Here is a 21649-nt window from a genome sequence, read left to right as displayed (position 1 = left end):
GAAGACTTCTATAGTTGAGTTGTCCAAGGTAGAAAAGAGGCAGTCTGTGGAAATGTAATTTCCGACTATTTACATTTTCACAGACCTTTTCTACCTTGGAGAACTCAGCTACAGCTGAGTCTCCCTTGATTACCTTTGGCATTTTTCACCCTCCTTTCTCCCCCTCCCTTCTCTACCCATTGTCTTTCTAATTTCCACCTATTTACATTCTCACTGACCTCCTGTCAGACTGCTTTCATCCCTTGGAGATCTCAGAACAGCAGAGACTCCCTATGCCTGAAGAAGGGTGCTAGTGCCTGAAAGCTTGCAAAGAACATTTTTCCAACTACTCAGTTGGTCTAATAAAAGAGATCACATCTACCCAAAGAACCTTGCCTACCTATGTCCTTAGACCAACACGGCTACAACGAAAAGCCCTGCAAGGTCATTTGATGCATTTATGCATTGCCCTATATAATAATGACCAGACAACTCATCCATAAAACAACCAAAACCCTCTGTACATGAAACAGAAATCTTTGTTTTTTTCCAAAAGCAATAAGCAACAGAAGGTGTTCAAATGCTAATTAATACATTGTAGCACTTACATATTCATCTATGGGATCTCCCCCCATGGGTGAATAAATGATTCTGTATTGCTGAACTGGCCCGTCAGCATGATCCCATTGTACAGAAAGGCTGTTTGTAGTTGCATCATAAACTCTCAAGTTCCTTGGCCCACTGCGAGGTACTACAGGAGGAAAATGAATTATGGGTAAGTTAAGTGCAATGAAGACAGGGGTCTTTACATTATGAATGCACACCAGGGGCTCCTATTGAGCTTGCATGCATACAAGCAAATTTAGACAAAAATGATACAGCACTGCCTAGAGATCCCACACAAAACAGGAGCCCAAAGGAAAACATGTTCCGGCCAAGTGGAAGGGAGGGAAAGCTGGAAATAGCGGTCTGAAATATGAGCATCCACATCTGCACAGCTTTTTAGCCAAACTCTGTCAGGCAAGAAAATTCAAATGCTCTCACTTTTGCAGGTTTTACATAAATATGAGAAATACAGAAAAGCAGAGAGGTAGAGAAAGTATAAGCAGCATGTTCCAGCCACAGCCCAGCTCTACACAGGCGGACCCCACCTATTTACATTATTCTAGAATGAAACATAAATAACACAGGGCTTATTCATCTGGAGCATCCCTGCAAGGCCACCAGGCCTCCCTGGGATGAAGACTGCTACCATCCCTCCTTTCTCCCATTCCTGTCCCCTCTGGGGGATGCAGGGCTGGGGGCCAGCCAAGGCACTATGTTGGCTGCCCACAAGGAAAGAGAAGGTCCTGGCCTGTCAGCAGGCCCTACAAGGTTACTAGGCTTCCATGAGCGGGTGCTGCTATGGGGCAGTGCCAAAGAATGCCCTTTGGTGTTGCTCTTTGGCAGTGAACAAGCCAGGGGCTGAGAGTCTTCCTTTTTATTTTATTATTGGGGGTTTTTGGAATGTTAGTTGTATGCATGTTGCGGGAAGGAGGCAGAGTTTGCTGTGTTTTTTTCAGGAGTAGAGTTATCTGTGTTTGCTAGAGAAGAGAGTGGCAACTTATACCCTTCTGCAGAAGAGTGGGTAAGGGCTTGGAGGGGGCATTAGGGGTCTTTCTGGAAAGACAGTCACATAATTTGGCTTTTAGTTGGGCACAAGGTTTTTAACTTCTAAAGACCTAATAGGGCTATGTTACAAATGAGGAGGATTTTGGTGCTGTCGGTTCAGTCCCTAATGAGGGCTTATCTGCATTACAGCCACCAGATAATCTGGAATGACCAGTAGCTGTTGTTCAAGGGAAGTGTAAGATTTAAATATTATTACATACATGCACTGGAAAGCTACACAAGAAGCTTGCACAATATTTGTTTGAAGCTAGTTTTACCAATCCCACGCTTTCATGAGCATCAAATATATAGACTTAGCTAGCACTAAAAAAACATATTTTGCCTCTTACAAGTTCTCCCCTGCCCCAGGCTTGGATTTGCTTCTCCATCTGCATACAAAGCTACAACATTCACAGAGTAAGGTGTGTCAGGAATCAAGCGCTCCAACAAAACATCACGAGTATTTGCTGGTACCACTATCTAGGATGGAAACAATAGTGAACATTAATCAAATATCTACAGAAAAATTCTAATAAATATAACATACTGTAACGTTATTGTCATCCAAAATAAGAATGAGCAATTTACATAGAAAGGAGGAAATGTTGGGATGCGATTATGTGCTCTTTCCAAAAATAATAATGCAAGTTTATAATAACCAGTCAGTGTTGTTTGCTTTAACACAAAATATGGCAGAAGCCACAATTACTTGGCAATAAAATATAGGCTCTCTCATTCTGTAAACGGCCTTTATTGCAATTTAAATGAAAAAAGTTCAAACAGGTGGAAACAGAGATCTAGAAACCCTGAGCAAATGTATGTCCCATTAGAGTTTATGTTGAAGACATGTTTTCCAAAGGGCTTTCCCTGTATCTCCACTTGGAGCTAGAGGCTTTATGTTTCTATACTTCGCATGCAAATGGTTTATTACAAATTTTAACACATGAATGCAAATGTTAGTGTGTGCATTGTTCACAGTAATTTTGTTTGTATCTGCAGAGAGTGGATGCATGTTTTATATGTGTCTATTCATAGTCTCATCAAAAGGATCCTCAAAATTTCTTACTGAACCTTAAAAACTTATATTTATGAGACAAGCTTGAAACTGTTCTCTAATAAAGGTTTTTAAATTACCCGCACACTAGAGATTTTTCTGCTTGAAGTGTTTTACTTAAATGTTAAAGGAACAGGATCATAAATGTGAAGTCAATTATACTTGGCAATTGTTTCCATAGTGAAATATTTCCTAATAAGTAATCATTATTTTGAATTTCTTAGATTTAAGGACTAAAATCTGAACTTTATTCTAACTAGTCTCTTTTATTGGCAATTCAGTAAAGGATTCTTAACATTAAATGTAAACTTTTTGTAGCTTTTATTCTTTTATTCCAATGAATCTACATTTCCACACAGGATACATCTACATGTGCTATTAATGTTCAGCAATAAAATCTGGCGCAATATGGTGGTAAAATGGCGGTAACTGCCTGCATAGCAGCATCTCCACTGAACACACCATTTCCATGAGAATTTAATCTACTGTGAGAGCATCTTCAGGAGACATTGACTATGGAGTTGCTCCCAGGCACTATGTTCACACGTACACCCAGGACCACAGCACATTCAGTTGGGTTGGAGCAGCCTCAACTGGCAAGGAGCCCGGGGTTCAGCCTGCCAACCCGGGGCTGCTCCAACCTGGCTCAGCATGCTGTGGAGGGGCTGGCTAGGGCATGAGGATGCTCCAGCATGAAGCTAGCCAGCAGAGAGCCCCCACACTGAAGTACTCTCATACCCTAGCCAGCCCCGTCAGCATCTCCACATGCATTACTGCAGACTAAAAAACTGTACAAGTAAACTTTGTAGGAGTGTACTTGTATTTACAAGTACTAACTTGCAGTGGAGTTAATTAGTTTACTCCATCCTAATAGCACTGCACATGTAGAGGCTGAGGCATTTACTGTAGAGGTAATTAGGCAACTCCACAGTAAACCTCTTGTGTAGACATGCCCACAGTAGATTAAATTCTCATGGAAATGGTGTGTTCAGTGGAGATGCTGCTATGCAGGCAGTTGCCACGATTTTATTTTATTCTCATCATCCACTGCTCACTGAAGGAGGTAATATCCTGAGCACTCCTTTGAAGAATAGTCAGAAAGCTAAATTACTTACAGACTCTGTTGGCCTTGGGCCAACCAGCGGAGAGTAGGCAACTCTATATTGCTGTACTGGGCCTGGTGCAGGTTCCCATCGGACATTCAGGGTGTTTGGCGTAGGGTTATAAACCTGAATGTTTCTTGGCGTTCCTCGCTCCACTACATACCAAGGATCAAGTTAAACAAGTGTTACAGAGATGCTCACACAAGTATAACTTTGCTCTGTCTGTGTCACACAGGAGCACAAAGAACATTTAATTTGGCGGCTTAGGAGCACATCAACCCAAGACACTTACATTACCCACCTTACCCACAATATCTGAGGACATTCTCTCAGCCCTTATCTTCATACATACCCTCAAATCCAGTAGATTATCCCCTGATGGATAATCCCCATTTTTACAGCAGAAAAACTTGGCCACATAGACATCTACACACCAGAATAGAAGTGTGACTATCACATATACTCTACATTTGTGTCTGGTTAATCTAGCTAGCCTAGGTAACAATAGGAGTGAATATGTGGCAGTACCAGCTTTTAGCAAGTGCTGGCAACCATGATAAAGACCCAGTAGGTGTGTAATAAATTAGGACTGCACAACTTCTAACATTTTGAATTATCCTCACATACATTCTAAGATTTTATGAATAAGACTATTTTACTTACAAGTCTTCCCAGTGTCAGTCATACGTCCACCATCCCCTTCAGTGTACACTGGAATCACCGTTATGGTGTAAGGGGTGTCAGACTGCAAATTCCTCAGAATAATATAGTTTGTATTTCCTGGTACTGTTGTCTATGGATTTTAAAAAGTGACATAGGATTAAAATAAATGAGGTAACAATTTAGTATTTCAATTATAACTGTCTAAAGGTAGAAATTTTAGATTGTTTTACACTTGTTTGTTAATGCCGAAAGGGCGAGTGCATTGAAGTCAGCAGAGCTAAACCAATTTATACCACTCAGACCTAGCCCAGATATAATTATAAATGATAGTTAAAAGCATAATTCCTTTTATTTAAAGTGATGACTACTATTGCCTCCCTGCAATTTAGCCCAGAATGATGTCCATCCCTGACATCAAAGTACAAGCACTTTATAGTGTCTTCTGCTAGGTGTGAAGTGACAAAGGGTCTGATCCAGTCTGGTCCAGTCTGCCCTGAGGTCTAAAATCTAGGCACTTCAGCTCAGGGGAACAATCCAATTTGAATAGATTTATGAAGGGAGGATTTCTTTCCAGTCAGTGAGGAAACTTAGGAAACTTTCAATTAGAAAACTTCCAAACAGTGATACAGTTTGACTTAGTTTAGGTGGCTAGGAGTTCTATACAGGGAATGCAGGCAAGTAGAGGCTCCAAATGTCCATTCAGAAATCACAGAGACACTTTTAGCCAGCTAACAGGAAACACCAGGAATATGGGTATGTCTAAACTCCCACGTTTACCCAGAGCCCAGAAGCATGACTCAGGCTGCACATAAAGCACATCTGTTCACTTATGATTCAGCATTCTGCGGGGTAGACATTCACTTATAATTCACCAGGCCTAATGCTATCTGTGGAACAGACTGGACTGAGGCACTCCCACTCATCTTGCTGAAGTTGAGCTATGGGGCAGGCAACAACAAAAGACTCATGGAGCCAGGACAGCAAGTGAAAAAGAACACACCTCTTTAGGCAATGGATAAACCACTCCCCTAAAGAAGAGAGTCCTGCGTTCCAGTCTCTGCTTTCAGGATTATTTTTGTTTTTTATCCTGTGGCTGTCTAATGCAAAATACATAATCATTTCTGGGAGCAAGGATTCAAACCCAGGCCCTTCCTCAAAACAAGAATTATAACCACTAAGCAAGCACAACAAACATCCCAGTTTCACAAAGAGGTATGGAGGACACCTCCACCAAAGTACTCTATTAACCTAGTGGTTAGGGTAGTCTCTTCGTGGAAGGTATGGGTTTGAACCTCCTCAGGCACAAGTTACCTTGGGACACAAGTCTACCAACACCTGCATGAGTGCTCTAACTACCTTCAGGACATGAAGGGGGGTCATTGCACCACTACCACCATCATCACATTTTTTAATTAAATTGATTCTGTCTGCTGTGCTTTGTACTGAACTCAATGCTACTGGAATCCATTAGGCATGGTCTAAGCACACCTGCTGAATCAGGCCTCTTCAATTAATTACTGGTTCCTAAATAAAAAGTGGTATTAAGCCAGAAGACCACTGACTTTCAGAGGGTTACTCTGTATTTACACCAGTGGTGCTAAAATAGGATTTACCCAAGGTTTATTTAAACAAGCCCCATCCCATTAATGCCAAATGTTACTCAGGGATTTATCTTTACCACAAGAGTGTACAGTCTGAATAAAGAAGACAGATATAGAATGGGAGACCTGGTATATTTTTTCCTTCATATTGGAAATGAGGAATTGAAGGACAGTGTGGTTAAGTGACTTGTATATGGTCACAAGAGAAGTCTCTGGCAGAGATGGAGAACAAACCCAGATTTCCTGGGGCCTGTCCCATTATATTAACCCCCAGATTATTCTTCATTTTGGAATATGAGGTGACTGAGGTGTGCCAATGCTCCTGTTGGGACTAAAACCTGGAGATTCCTGATTGTATGTACAAGACCCTGACTCAGGGTCAGATCAATCACTATATTTGGGATCAGGAAGGAATTTTATTCCATAGTCAGACTGGTACAGATCATGGATGTTTTTGGCTTCCTCTGAAGCACGGAGTGTGGCCCTCTTCCTTCGATCTCTCAACTGCATTTTAGCAGCTCTTGCATCGGCAGAACACTAACTGCTGTTGTCCCCCTGCATTACTTGTGGCAGGTTAATGTGCTATACCTTAAAGTTGTATGTCAGGGTTGATTGTGTAGTTTCAGTAATAGGTTAGACAAGGATTTGTATGAAATGGCTTGACTAGGGATGAACCAGTCTCTGGCAGGAGGTTGGACTAGAAGACCTCCAGAGGTCCCTTCCAGCAGGGCTATGTGAAGTGGGCCATACTTGATGCGGATTCAGATTCAGCCTGATTCAGGGGACAGTGACTTGATTCGTTGATTCGGATCAATGTCCCGATTCGATTCAGCTGAATCCGAATCTGAAGATTCAATTCTGATTTGGAGAATCAGTGATTCAGCCATAGACACAGCTTTAAATGTTTTTTCTACATACCTCAAGGTACCAGGCATGGCTAGTGAACGCTGAGATGGTGGGGTGAATAGAGCGTCCTACAGGAGCGCAAGGGGCCCCCGTGTGCTCAGTGGCGGACCTGGAAGTGTGGTCCAGAAGTACTTCTGGTCCATTTCTCGGTCCACTGCTGAGCGCGCAGGGAACCCCCCCCAGCACCCCCGCCCAGCTCAGCGATTGTCTGTGGGTGGGCCTCCAGTGCCCCCCAGACCCAGGAGGCACCAGTCACTGAGCCAGGGAGCAGGGAGGGGGGTCCCCTGTGCACTCTGCAGCGGACCCAGAAGTGAACCAGAAGTACTTCTGGTCCACTTCCGGGTCCACCGCCAAGCGTGCTGGGGACCCCCCTCCCCCCATGGGATGATCCATCTGCCCCACCATCTCAGTGTTCACGAGCTGTCTGATACCCTGAAGTATGTAGAAACACCATATAAAGCTGCATCTATGTCCGAAATCTTCAAATCTCTCCAAACTGATTTGGAAGGTTCCGATTTGATTCAGAGAGATTAAAGGGTCTCCTGATTTGATTCTGATTCAGGGATTCGGCCGCCAAATTGGGCTGAATCTCCACCGAATCAAATCAGTGAGCAAAGCTTCGCACAGCCCTACCTTCCAGCCCTACTTTTTTGTAATTCTGATTGTATCCCTCAGTTCATCTGAGACGACTAAAAAATCTACCAGAAAGATTTACCATTTCCTCTGAACCACCCTCCGTGGGTACATAAAACACTTTGTATTGGCGAGGATTTCCTTCAGCATGATCCCATCGAACATTCAGCGTGCTGGTAGTTGGATCATAAACTCTTAGGTTCTTTACTGTATTGAGAGGCTCTGAAATAAATCAAAATTGTGCTGTCAGACTTCAGAAGTTCTACTCTGCTATTTTTGCTGTCAGTACTCATTTATGTAATGCATCCTTAAGGAAAAAAAGGCAGGTTTAATTCTGAACATAAAGGGCACTTCCACACCTGCTCCAGGTGTGGGGAGCAGTGCTTTATTTAGAGTGGCTCTTGGAGCTTTAGTTTGACGAGCTTTAGCTCAAGTGCCCCCACTGCCATTTTTAAGCGTGGGGACACTGCTCCATGAGACACAAGAGGCTGCTGGAGCACAGTAATTACCACACTCCAGAAGACTCGATTAATTGCATTTGCTCTGGTGTGCTGTAATAACAGCATGTCAGAACAGCCTCCACATGCATATACAGGCACCCTAAGGGCCAGATCCTAATCCAATTATTAGGCATTTAAGTGCTAGTTAGGTCACAAAAGTTCAGATCCTATTCTACCTTCTAAATGTGTAAGTAGCACAGTGCCACTTCCACAGATTTTAGATTCCATTCCACCCTGAACAACTGGGAGCTTGGGAGTGTAGGAAGAGAACCCCCCATCTTTTAGCTTTCCTCGGTAAATTATTATTAGAGTGTATGTGTTGTTAAATGGATAAGTGGCTTTACTGGAGAGTTTCTGAGCATGCACAGTAAACCAAATCTAGTCATACAGGAGTGGAATAATGTTTAAAATCTACCTGAGCGGCACTAAGTACCACTACACATCAGGGCAACAGACTAGTTTCTGGCCCTCAGTCACCCAAGTACCACTTAGGTCGGTAATAGTTGGAATAGGATCTAGCCCTACAAGTCATTTATTTTAATGAGTCAAAACTCAACAGTCCCAGCTAACAATGCCAGGAATGTTAAACATCATAAAAAGTGTTTCTCCTTTGATCTGCACTGTTTTAGAACTAAAGTAAATCATGAAAACATTAAGCTAAAGCTTTTCTAAAGAATTTGTTTGGGTTGTTCATTTCTGAGAACACTGCTGTATTTAATTTTGCACTGCAAAGCTGAACCAAATGAAATTAATAATGGATAAAAACAATAAAATATAATAATCACAAAAGTGTACTGTCTCAAAAAGTGGATTATAGGGGCCAATTTTTGTGTATAAATTCAGAGAATGGACAGAGAAGGTTATAAGCCCAGGACTAATTTTCCCTCTTCCATTGGGAGGGAAAGGTTTAAGATGTTTTTAAGTTGCAAGGAAAGTACAAAATGAGGTGGATTAAAGTGTCCCCACTCAAAACTCTAAGACCCACCTCAGTGAAACCAGCCCACTGATCTCCAGTGCAGTGTATATATGTTTCACAGCCACTTCCTAATGAAGAACCACATAAAAGTTGTTTTACTTACTGGTCCTGCCCCTGCCAGTCATTCGTCCTCCTTCACCATCCACATACATAGATGATACTGTAATAGTATATGGGGTGTCAGGTTGCAGCTTCTGTAACACTACACTATTCTGCCTCCCTCCAACTGTAGTCTGGAGTAAAACAAAACAAAGATAAAAATGCCATCTATAATAACACCATACATATTTCACTGTACATATTATGATATATAGCTATTATGAACTGAAAGTTGACTATATAAATAAAACAGTAACAAAATTCAGTACTATATGGCATATTCATTGTGGCTGGTTTTCTAAGATTTCCAAACCCATGCAAAGCAACATGGGTATTTGGTACCTGCAGGTACCAAAATACCTTTAAAAATCTTATCCTAATCACTTCTTCCTTATGTGGCTTTTGAACCTAGATTTAAGCCATTTTTGTTTTTCCCTCATCTTGACTGAAAACCAGGATGGTCTTACAGAGCCACACAGAACTACCACTTGAAAATTTCGCTCTAAATTTCAGAGGAGCTACTGATCTAATCCAATAGCACGAGCAAATTAATCAAACATCACCCTACCAAAGAAGCTGGCTTTTCTAAAATGTACTTTTTCTTACTTATGCAGATTAATCTTTAAAAGCATCATATATTTCATACTCAATTCGTTCAACTAAATTCAGCTGTTCATAGAAAAGTAAAATCAGATGCAAAAATATCCAGCCAGTTCTAAAGTAACTATGCCTTGATACGCTTCTGAGAATGTAGGTTCTGGGATCATAACACTGCAACAATTGTATGCGGTTTCCTTCTAAAGCTGCTCTCTGAATCACGTAGGAGTAACCACAATAGCTTCATATTACAGTATAGTACATTTTCAGTAGCACGCATCTTGGGTAAACTGCATGATTGGAAGATGAGCTAGATCATGGTTCTCAAACTGTGTTGCATACAGCACCAGTAGGTAGCTCATATTGCTCGTCCAAAGCTGGCTGGTCACATGGTGTTGGCTGTCTTCCTTTTCTACAGCTGTTAAATCACCTTAAAAGGAGCTAAAATGCCTTAAAATACCTTCAAGAGGCAAGGATTTCTTAGGCTGATCTCTTTCATTGGACCAACTGCATAGTTGGGATAGAGTTAGGCAAGCTTTCAAATGCAAGACATTCTTCATTAGGCCTGAGCTTGATTAAAATGAAATACTCTTCTAATAAAACTTTTTCTTGAAAAAACTGTTACAATTACCACCAAGACCACAACTTGGAGAATGATATGAATAGTCCTGAATTATTTACAATATGATCCATGGCCAAGTCCTTCCCTTTGGACATTAAGTACATGAGGCACTTTTACATGTGCTTCACGTGTGTAGAGGGTAGAGTAGCACTTTAATCAGACCAGCTCTGAAAGTCGCTCTAATTAAAGCGCTATAGCATCTTGCGCATCAACATCCCCATGCTTCAAAATGGCAATAGGGGTGCTTGAACTACAGTCCATTCAATGAGCAGTTCAAGCACCCCTGCCACCATTTTGAAGTGCGGGGACACTGATACATGACACAAAGGAGGCTGCTGGAGCATGGTAATTGCTATGCTCCAGAGAACTCAATTAATCAAGTCTGCTCTAATGCACTGTAATTACAGCACATCGCAGCAACCTCTGTGCTCGTGTACTGGCACCCACTGTGAATAAGGCTGACTAACCTGGGCTGTTTTAATTAACAGACCTCATTTGAAATTAGCCTATTTTCTATATTAGCTCTCCACAGCTTATATTCCAATACAAGGGTATGCAACTCCTGGCACGCACGCTAGAATATGAAACATGAAGGCATTTTGCTTGGCGCACAAGCCTTGGGGCAAATGGTGGGAATTGGCTGGGGCTGCTCTGCCACAAGAATTGGGCCCCTTGCAGCTCCCCCACCACCCACTCCTGACGCACCAACATCTTACAAATTGAGATTGAGGGTGTTTATAGTACTCTGCCCAAAAATGCTGCCGATCCGTGTTTTAACATTTTTATTCAAGTGGTACATATTTAATGTATTAATATAGCTATCTTTATTTTCTGTTCTGTACAGATTACATGGTGCTGAAACTTGTCAAGAAAATGGATGTTATCCATAGCCATAAACAATACATTAGCTTGTCAACTGCACACACACAACTCATGAACATTAATTTTAAACATAAACTTTCATCTAAAAATATCTTCAGTGAATATTCACACTGTTCCAATTTGAAACAGAGGTACTGTGATAAGTCACTGTTAAGAACAGGAACCGTATTTATTTCCATGTCCTAATAATTACAGGGCTTAAAAATAATTACCGATTGTTCAATGCCATCCCCAGATATAGGCTGGTAAAGGACCCTATATCTCTGCACACGACCGCTGGCTGGATCCCACTTGACAGTCAAACTGTTGGAAGTGGCGTTGTATACTTGAAGGTTTCGTGGACCACTCTTTGGTGCTAATACAGAGTTGAAGGAAAGGGTAAAAAAAGAATGCAAACAACACAGGGTCAAGGTCTGCACTCCTATGTGTGTGCCGGACAGCACAAATGTGCATTCAAGAGCAGAATTTGACTCCAGTGTTCATAATTAAAAAAGAAGAGAATTTAACTGGCATGTTTGTAAAATAATAAACATATCTGAACCCAGTGTTTAACATCCCTCCAAATACAGCATAATATTTATTAACAGGATGAGATCATGGCCACAAATACTCCATTTGTTTTTAGGAAGGTAATACCAACTTTTTATATTCTAATATAATAAAGGGCTTAGTCTGCCTATGTGTCTGTCTGTCCATAACACTTTTGGCCAACTGCGCATGTACCACCCAGAGGGCAGGCAGCAATTGGCTGTATGGGCCCGGGCTGCACGGGTCCAAGTTTGAGCCACTGCCAGGGAAGTTTGTGGCAGCAGCGAACACATCCCAGCCACCCAAGCAGTGGGGCTTCCCCATGCATCCCTGCCTGAGGGCGAAGGGGGGTCATGGTGGCGGCGCGTACCCACCAATGCCTGTTGCCGACAGCTACCAGAATAGCCAGCAGGGAGGGAGGGGAGCGAGGCAGGAGGAGGCAAAGTGGGGGGTCACACTGGTGGCTGTTGTCAGGGCCTGGCGGTGGGGAGGGAGAGATGGAGAGAGGGGAATGGGAAGGAGTCCCGACACTAGCTGGGGCAAGGAGGGGGAGGTGGCAGGGAGGGAGGAAGTCTGTTCAGGCCTGGGGCAAGGGGAGGTGAAGGGGGGAGTCATGGTGGTACTGTTGGGCAACAGGGAAGGAAGGAAGGGAAGGAAGCAGAGCAGGGAGGTGGTGGTGCCCCCTCACCACCCGGCCCCAACAACAGCTGGCAGGGAGGGGGAGGCGGCAGGGAGGGAGGAGAGAGGAGGTGGGGAGAGGGAGCCCCAGCACCAGAGGCTGGAAGAGGAGGCAGCAGTGGCGGAGAGAGTCTTTACATGGCTGGCCCCAAAGGGTGAGTGGAGACCATGTAAACACTCCCTGAAATACATCATTCTTGACAGGCAATTAGTTAGTAACAAAATATCTGGGAATTCAGGCTCTTACCTTGTGTTGTTATAGGTACCAAGGGTACTGGAAAAAAAAATCCACAAACAAGTTTAAGATATATTGCCTTTGTTTCTAAGTTAACACATTCTAAGATACACACTATCCCTTTCAGGAATCAGTTACTTACATGTCCGCTCACTGCCAATAAGGTCATCACTTTCTGATTCATCAGGATAGATGGCAGTAACTGAGACATCATATAATGTGTCTGGGGTCAGATTTTCAAAAACCAAAGTATTTTCATCACCGTTTAGGATGGTCTTGTGAGGGGAGAAAAGGATGAGATAACTGAGAAATTTCTTCACATTGTGACATCATATTAGTAGACCATTAATCAGGACCTGCAAGCCTTTACACATGGAATTCCCACCAAAGTCAATGGGAGGGCTTGCAAGATTCAGACCTCTCACAATTTAAATTTCAAATACAAGAACTGCTCAGAGAACTTCCTAGAGAAAATGACACTGTGACTGACTTACCTCTTGTTTTTCTGTTCCACCATAGGGTCCCCAGGTTATTCTATAGAGAGAAACATCTGGAGCTCCATGATCCCAAGTACCTCTGAAACTCCGTTTTGTTACGTCTGTGATTCTAAGATTAACTGGTGCTGGAACAGGATCTATCATGAAAAAAGGAAAATCTTGTCAAGACAAAAAAAAAATACAGCCCATAAATAGTCACAACCACAAAGCTACTTCGATAATGAATTTTCTATGCATAGATGTTGCTCTCATGTACACACTTTCCAATGACTTAGTGATAATAAACTGCAGTATTACTCAGCCCTTTTACAGGGATTCGTTTTTCAACATTTCATACAGCCAGGGCATCAGTCAGTATACAGTGGGTCTACTGATTTCAGCGAAGCTACACCAGGCTTACAGCAGCTTAAGTCTTTGCTCATGGGTTTTAAGGTCAAAAGGAATAATTATGAATATATATTCTGACCTCCTTCAGCAAGTATCCTACATGAAATTCATTAACTTGCAACTGAAATGCAGCAAATCTTTTAAGACATTCAAGCTTGGTTTAAAGATAAGAAGTTAAAGTAATCCAGAATCTACCATTTCCCTTAGTGAGCTGCTCTAGTGTTAACTACCCGCACTGATAAAAACTGACTAGGCTACAGGGCTTTTTCGAATCAGATTATTTTTTCTCTATGTAGGATCAAAGATTTTTTTTAATCCAAAAATTTGTCCCCTTATTTTGTAGAAGAGAAAACTGAAACAGAGAGTGACTTATGACATCTTGTGTGGATTCACAATGACAAAGCCAAGGGCATAACATAGATGTCCCGATTCCTAGTGCTATGCCTTATCTACCAAAAAGCTTCCCAAGTCACAGAGACACTATCTAGCAAGACACAAATACCTACATCTATACTAGGGCTGTACAGATGCTATTCTGTGCAGCAGATCTGCTTATATAGAAGTTTTAAAAAATCTTTATAAATAAAAAATGGGAAAATATTTATAAATACATCAAGTGACTTTCTCTACAGAATAAAAATATAGAGAGGGAGAGAAACTGTTGTTTTTTTCACTTGGCACTGATGGATGGATATTAATGACAGATAATTGTCTAACTCAACTCCATCATTCTTTTCCACTTCCAGGCCTTGTCTATATCACAAAGTACTGTTACCATGTAGCAGATATAGCTCTCCTGGCCAAAGCCTTGGTCTGGCCAGGGCTATACCCACTGGCCCCAGCTGACAGGCATGGAAAGAGCCCCACACCCATGGGCTGCAGGACGAAACAGCACAAAGTGCTGGCCTTGGCCAGGGCAGCACCCACTGGACTGGGGCAGGAGTGGCCCTATGGCTCCTCCTATGCAAAGGTCAGCTGGGGACAGCAAATGTGGAGGTGGTATGCAGGTCCCCCTTCATGTGCCTGCTTCCTGACTGGCTTCCTGGTGTGCCTCACTGGCCAGGGTGCTACAGTCATGCCTTGCCTCCATGCCCCCATAGCCTGAGAGGTGTTGTACTGCAATCACCCCTAGTAAATCCTGGATCTGCCTATGCCTCATGACAGTGGGAGAGGTGGTTACAGGGGCCCACAGGCTGCAGGTCAGCAACTTGTGAACTGCATGAGGCCTGTGGGTCGCCAGCTAGACAGCCCTGATATAGGAAGTGAGATCCCATCACTTTCACCCTCTGGTGCATTTCCTTTCTTCCTAGTCATCTTCTACATCTTTCCATAAATAAAGAGCTTTTCCAAACCCTACCTCTAATCTCATAGCTTCTTACTCTCCTACTCCGGCTCCTACAAGTCCTTTCTATCCCCTGCCAGTGACTCATCACAAAGAATTTTGCTCACTTCACTGGTCTACGCTGTCTGTTCTAAATGGGAGTTCATCAGAGGAGGAGTTGTCCATTACTATATGTGTCTATACTATATGTTTGTACATGACATTACTGTAAGTTCAATATGCTGAAAATGAAGCACAGAAATCTATTAAATGATGCTGCTGCCCAAATTCAGTTTGCAGCACATTTTGTCTAAGAAGCATCTAAGAATGCATGTTGAATAGCAGAATTAAATTAAATATTCCCACAACTTACGAGTGGTGGCTTCTGCAGCTACTGGTAGAGATTCTCCTTCATCATACACAGCAACCAGCTGTACATTATACAAGGTTTGTGAGGCAAGATCAGGAAGAACTGTGCTAGTTTTTGATCTATCAACTTCCACCTAGGAATAATTGCAAAGAAGTCAGAATTGCAGATTAACGTATTGTTTTAGAACAGACCATGGTCTACAATGAAAGATACCAGCATATACTGTTCTAATTGTGGCTACTGGAGCACTATGCATTCTGCACCCCAGAAATACAGAGGGGAAGCCTGGCAGCAAGGAGGACTAAAGCATTGTTAAGCCACTGCTGACTTTGAGCTGTTCCAAGAGCTGGTGTGAGTATAGTTAGGCAGCCACAAGAAGAAGAGTAGCTAATTTACCATAGCTCATATCCGGTTGCTCAAGAGCAACAATACCACACACAAATTCTCCAGGGCCTGCTCCTGGAGAAATCCCCACATCCCTTGTATAGGCCTGACACAGGTACATGTGAAGTTTGTAAAATCTACCAAGAATGTCATGTTCTTTCAATATTTTCTTTGCCAAGAACTGATGCTCTCTGTATTCACTAGCTGTTTTTAGCATTATCCTCCAAATTTCTAAATATTTACTAAAATGTTTCCAATCTACCTCTTTAATTTCATCTTCATCAGCTATTTTGTATCTTAGTATGTATTTGCGGACTTTGCCAGGGACAGGATCCCACAAAACATTCATGCTGCTGTGAGTGATATCTTGAATTCTTAAACTTCTTGTTCCAGGTAAAGGTACTATAAAAAAGACAACAATAAAAGCAATGAGTGGAGATACTATTCCCAAAAGAGGCAGACTGATGGCTCCCAAAGTCGCAAGAAATTCTTTTCACATGCGTGTTTAAAAGAAGAGAAAAAAGCTAACTGTTCTGGTCATCTGTTGAGTAAGTTCAACAAACTATTCTGCCAGTAAAATACTACAGAATGTTTATCTTGGTGATTTTGAAATTAATATTGGCTGAAAAAATACCCAAGTACTTTCTCATAAACATAATTTTCATTATAAACAAATTGAATCAGTTTCCCTTACCAGGTTCAAAATGTCATTTCTTTTAAATCTGGATACTGGTATTTTGAATGGACAGTATTTCAAACATGTTTATTATTAATAAAAACAAGTTTAATGCCAATATCCCATATGCTCTCCTTAGGTGGGCTGAACTCAATACAGGGTCCCAGAATGAACAAGGTAAGCAGACTTTGGGTATTAGTAGTCCCAGGTAATGTGAGCCACTTTAACACTTCCTTTCTTAACTTTCTTCCACTTTGTTTGTTAAAACAAAAAAATCCTTTTAAAAACCATCTCACTTGCATGGAAGTTGGTCCAATGTCATAGGGTATAAGTATTCTCTCAGTAAGAGTAGGACACTTAAAACTACAGAAGCTGTTAGGAAAATTGACTCTCTTTCATCAAACTTCAATCAGCTAGTCAGGAAGAACTTTATTTTTCTTTTTAATTAGATAATTCTCTGTTAAATCAGCATCAGGACATTACAAACTTTAGAACAATTAAAAATCCATACCCATGGAAAAGAGTACCTCCATTTAAGGAAAGTGTCATATAAATAAATAACCTAAGGCTAAGATAAAATGCAAGTTAGTTACTTATTACCAAAAGAACAAAATATAAAGCAAAAGTGAAAAGATCCATACATGTTACTTCCTGAGAGGTAAGTGGATCACTGTTGAGATCACCAAATGCTGCATAAACAGTTAAAGTGTACTCTGTATTGGGGATGAGGTCTACCAACTGAACGTCAGTCTCTGATGGCCCAACACGCATCTATAAGTGAAAAGTATACAGTGTTTAATTTTTATACAGTGTTTAAAAATTGAAGAGAGCAGAGAGGGAAAAGAAAACAATGATTTAATTAAAAGAGAATTTTGTTTTCAAGATTTGCAGTATATTTACAACTTCCTGACTGATGTCATTGTGTATAATACTCCAGTCAACGTGCAACACTTCAAAATATATGCCTGCCTTTACTATTATAGCATAACCTATAAATCAAACAGCATTTTTCAACAGGTTAGGCAAAACCAAGGACATTTTTCATACCTCTTTTTCTGTAGCTGGTATGGTGGCATTAACAGGTTCATACATTAATACATAACCCGTAGCTCCATCAAGAGGTTCCCATCTCACTCGCATGGAAGTTGGTCCAATGTCATAAGCATTCAGGTTTCTGACCGAAGGGATTGCAACTGTCAAAATATAATTTTTTTGTTTCATTCACTTTTCTGACTCTATTTCTGCCTCAGGTCCACCAGTTAACATTGTACAGAATTCACCAGTGCTGCTGAAAACTGGTCACTTGAGAGCAATGAGACATAGGGTGAGCAGAAAAGGTATAAATGTTATAAGCGGTGCCAAACTTGAAGCACAGATTTCTGGCAAGAGTGTTCACTTGCCAAATTATCTTTCCAACAGTTATAACTGTTCTTTAAGTGTGCATCAGGATTGTTGAATAGTCTATAAAACCAAAATTAACTGATATAGATTCTTGATTATCAATCCCTAACTAGTTTCTGAATTTGAATTATAAAAATATTTTTTTCATGTTCTCTCTCCTCTGCCCTTACATATTTTTCAAATTCTGCAAAAATTAAATAGTAAAAAGAATCTGACAAAAATGTGTTATAAATTCTGCAATATAGTATATGTATTATATAAATATATATAAATAATAATATAAATATAAGTAAAATAAATATAAATACACTATAAATAAGTATAATTTAGAGCAATCCAATGGGACAGAAGTGAATTACTAAATGATCAACACTTTGACAGGCTCAAGAATATTAGTCTTTCATGCAACAGTAATATACATGATACTATGAGTCATTTAAACAGCTAATAAGGAAAATCCAATAACCCAAGGTATTGCTGTAGGCATGTCTTTTATATAACTATGTAGGACTGGGCATGTGTTACTACTGCAAAGTGCAAGTCAATCTGAGACAACATATAGCTGCCAACATATAGCTGCCAAGTAGGAATGAGCTGTGTCATATGGAGATGCTTGAGTGAAAGCACATATGTCTCAGCAGTTCTGGACCATACTCTGTGGGTTTATGAATTCTGTCTTGGACCACATCTCCATAGATCTAGTCTGGAGCACCATTTGTACAGTGGTCGCTATGGGTTTGGAAGGAAGCCAGAATTAGGGCATAAAATTTTCAGCAGGCAACACAATTTTGTCCTACAAACTCCAAATACCACATCAAGTTATGAAGAACTGCAATACTAAATGTTCCGAAGACTATACTTTGTACAGCACCAGTTGTTAAATATGCTAACTCAGTTGGAATTCTAACTTACGAGTTGTTTCTCTGCCAGCCAGAGGTTCACTGCTTTCATCTTCTACCACAGAATAAACATTAACAGCATATTCTGTTTCAGGTTGCAGATCTTTCAAAACAGTAGTTGTTTCCATTCGGCTTACATAAAACTATATAAAAATAAAATCAACAATGATTAAGTGTACAAAAAGGTATCTTTATTCTTACTATGTGCTATTTTTTCATCCCTTCAGACAATTTATCCCTGATGTCATTCCTGAGAAGTCTGAAAGGCTGCAGTATAAAATAATTTGACCATCTTCTGCATCTTCAGTCTTACAGTATTCTACCATCATTATTTTTTAAAAAGCCAGCTGGAGAGTTTTAAGCAGACATGTTTTCAATAAGATTGCACCCATGTACGAGTGTACAATTTGATTAAGAAGATTCCCTGTTTTCACAGGTGGTGTTTAGCTACACATTATTCTAAAACAGGGAAAGCAGCTTGGATTTGTAATTCAATGTCCTCTTCCATGGTTTGGAAACAGAATTTAAACAGTTAAGCATTAAGGAAAATTTATGCTGGTAGAGCATATATTGTATCAATAACATGAAGAATTGTCAAGAAAGAGGAATGTTACTGGAATAAAAATGACACCAGAAAAGCAAGTTGAAAAAAAATCAGCATGGGCTAAAATGGCTGCTCCTAGCCTAACCAAAGGCCAAATCCTGAAATCAGAATTTACCCTGCCAAAACTCCCAATGCATGATTGAAGAGCGTTGCTCCAGTGTCATCATATAAAACTCACCTACAAACTATTCCACAGCCTATTGAACCCATCATCCCTTTACCTAGTAACCATGACACAGAAAAAATAATATTAAAAACAGGCCTATTCCACTTCCCTGACATTCTCAAGCACATTCTTCCCACCTTGCACAAACCTTACCATGTGGTGAGGCACTATGCTTCATTTCTAGGTTGGTGCATGCAAAATGGGAGCTGGCATCCAGGGCATGCTCTAGACGAGTGTGCCCCAAAAGTACTGGGAAAGCAGCACAGAAATACCCCAAAAGCCTACTATATCTAGCTGCCAGCATGGCTAGGAAATTTCCAGGAATGCACCTATTTAAAACAACATATGATTATGGAATTATGAAGCAAGAGAATTACTAAGGAAATGTCACTTAACCAAGTACTCTCTAAGGCGTGACATTTTATTTCTGGTTTAATTATTTTTAAAGGTCTATGTTTATCTTAGTATGTGCCTTTTGGTCATTTTTTTCAAAACAAGAATGCAAAATATTTTTGGCCAAGTATACAGCCCTTTTGTAAACTGTTCTCTGACACAGGAATCCTTTATGATTTTGCCTTACTCAACATATATTCATCATCCTTTCAGATCAGCATAACTCTCAGGTTGGCACCACGCTATTTTGGCATAACCTAGGTGAAAGAAACTTCTGTATGCAAGAGCTCAGGGTTCATGGAGATGAGACTGGGCAGAACTTCCAAGTACTAACCTGCTGCGGTCTGCCTCCAGGAACAGAATAATATTCAATCCTGTATCTATCCACACTCTCAGGAGGTGGAGTCCATTTTACTCTGAATGAACGAGGTGTCACCTCAGAAATAACTAAATTAGAAGGGGGTGGCAAGTCTCCTACAGTGTTGAAACAAAAAAACGGCCTTTAATTAATAAGATCACAAAAGATAAACATGAAACTCAGAACATACAAGGTAGATTGGTTAAGAAATAAATAAAAGTCCTGCTGACATTTGTGTCTGTGGTCGCTCTCCTAGAGGAGCTACTTCAACAGCTAAGGAGGGTGTTTTGTCCACCACAACAAGATGACAAACCCTCTTTGAGTAGTAGCCTCCCCCACAGACATATGCAAGTTCTCTCTTCCCCCTATTGCACCCCCAATATTGACATTTGATAGGGGGAACCATGAGCTGGAGAGGCACTTGTTCCGGGAGAAGTTTTTGCTTTGAGCTGTCAGGCAGCAAGACTGTAACGCTGCAGGCCTATTAAATTTCAAATTCAGTTAGTGTCAATCATCTCGTAAAGTGCCCACCACCCTGATGTATAACATCTTTCCCATGTGCCTGACTGGGAAGAGGGCAAGTTTAGACAGCCATGTACTGCTGTTTTAGGTACAACACACTCATTATTAAAGGGGAAGGAAGGACCCCTGTGGTGCAAGCCAGGATGTCTGTGCAGTTTCCTTGGGACGGCAGCTGAAAAAACAGCCTGTGGTTTGACAGAGTTCCCAAATAGTAACAAAAAGGAATTACCCAGCCAATATATTAAAACACATGTGCTGAGAGGGGATGAATTATAATACAAATGAACACGCACCTGGGCCTTTGACACTGTTACACAGGTTAACAGTTAAGTCATCGACAATGTTAGCCAGGAAGGTGAAATCCGCAACATTGTAAGCATGGGTCTCATCCGGATCTGTTGCAATCTGTTTCAACTCATTTTCATCTGCATTTTTAATACCTTAAATATAAGATACAAAAAGAAAATATATTTGACATGAACTGTAATACATACAGGCAAAAGCACAGGTACCATGAAATGTATAACTTCTTTCATATTTTAGGTGTTCCCTTGTATTCATTTAAGAAAGTTTGGCTAGGTAGGTAATTCAGTTTCAGATGCTATTTTCTGCCCCTTTGTAAAATACTTACCAATCGCATAAAGTTCTACTCCCTCGTCCCTGAGTCTCTTGGAAGGGGCCACCACATCATCCTGTGATTTGCCATCAGTTATGAGAACCCCGATTTTACGAGCTCTAGGCCGCAAGCCAGCTTCTGGTTTGAAGTTATTTTTCAGGATGAAATTCAAAGCCATTCCTAATGTGACACAAAGAATCTAATTAGTTATCACTGTGCCTGATTACAAATTCATTATAAAGGCACCTGGATGTATTTTTCCTAGGTCATCTCACTCTGATTCAGTTGTTCTCCTCTTCTCACCATTTCAAGGGCCATCATCATCATCCACATCAAATACAAGCTTATC

The 21649-nt window shown here is 41.0% G+C and overlaps 1 protein-coding gene across 1 annotated transcript in view; it reads right to left on the bottom strand.

Annotated features, from left to right (window-relative positions):
• Positions 1-21649, bottom strand: part of COL12A1 (collagen type XII alpha 1 chain) — a 139049-nt gene that overhangs the window by 61226 nt on the left and 56174 nt on the right. Inside the window, exons 20-37 of the mRNA XM_025200085.1 lie at positions 21316-21480; positions 20978-21124; positions 20139-20278; positions 18655-18784; positions 17389-17534; positions 16983-17112; positions 15928-16067; positions 15285-15414; positions 13201-13340; positions 12849-12981; positions 12719-12745; positions 11478-11620; positions 9169-9298; positions 7672-7811; positions 4450-4579; positions 3799-3941; positions 1980-2109; positions 588-730 (exon numbers count right to left, since the gene is read on the bottom strand). Of these exons, the coding sequence (XP_025055870.1) occupies positions 588-730; positions 1980-2109; positions 3799-3941; positions 4450-4579; positions 7672-7811; positions 9169-9298; positions 11478-11620; positions 12719-12745; positions 12849-12981; positions 13201-13340; positions 15285-15414; positions 15928-16067; positions 16983-17112; positions 17389-17534; positions 18655-18784; positions 20139-20278; positions 20978-21124; positions 21316-21480 (2387 nt within the window). The remainder of the gene's footprint in view (positions 1-587; positions 731-1979; positions 2110-3798; positions 3942-4449; positions 4580-7671; positions 7812-9168; positions 9299-11477; positions 11621-12718; positions 12746-12848; positions 12982-13200; positions 13341-15284; positions 15415-15927; positions 16068-16982; positions 17113-17388; positions 17535-18654; positions 18785-20138; positions 20279-20977; positions 21125-21315; positions 21481-21649) is intronic.

The sequence above is a fragment of the Alligator sinensis genome, unplaced genomic scaffold, assembly GCF_000455745.1.
Source record: "Alligator sinensis unplaced genomic scaffold, ASM45574v1 scaffold37_1, whole genome shotgun sequence".
Classification (NCBI taxonomy): domain Eukaryota; kingdom Metazoa; phylum Chordata; order Crocodylia; family Alligatoridae; genus Alligator; species Alligator sinensis.
The sequence above is the reverse complement of the archived record's forward strand: the minus strand, read 5'-3'. Positions and strand labels throughout refer to the sequence as shown.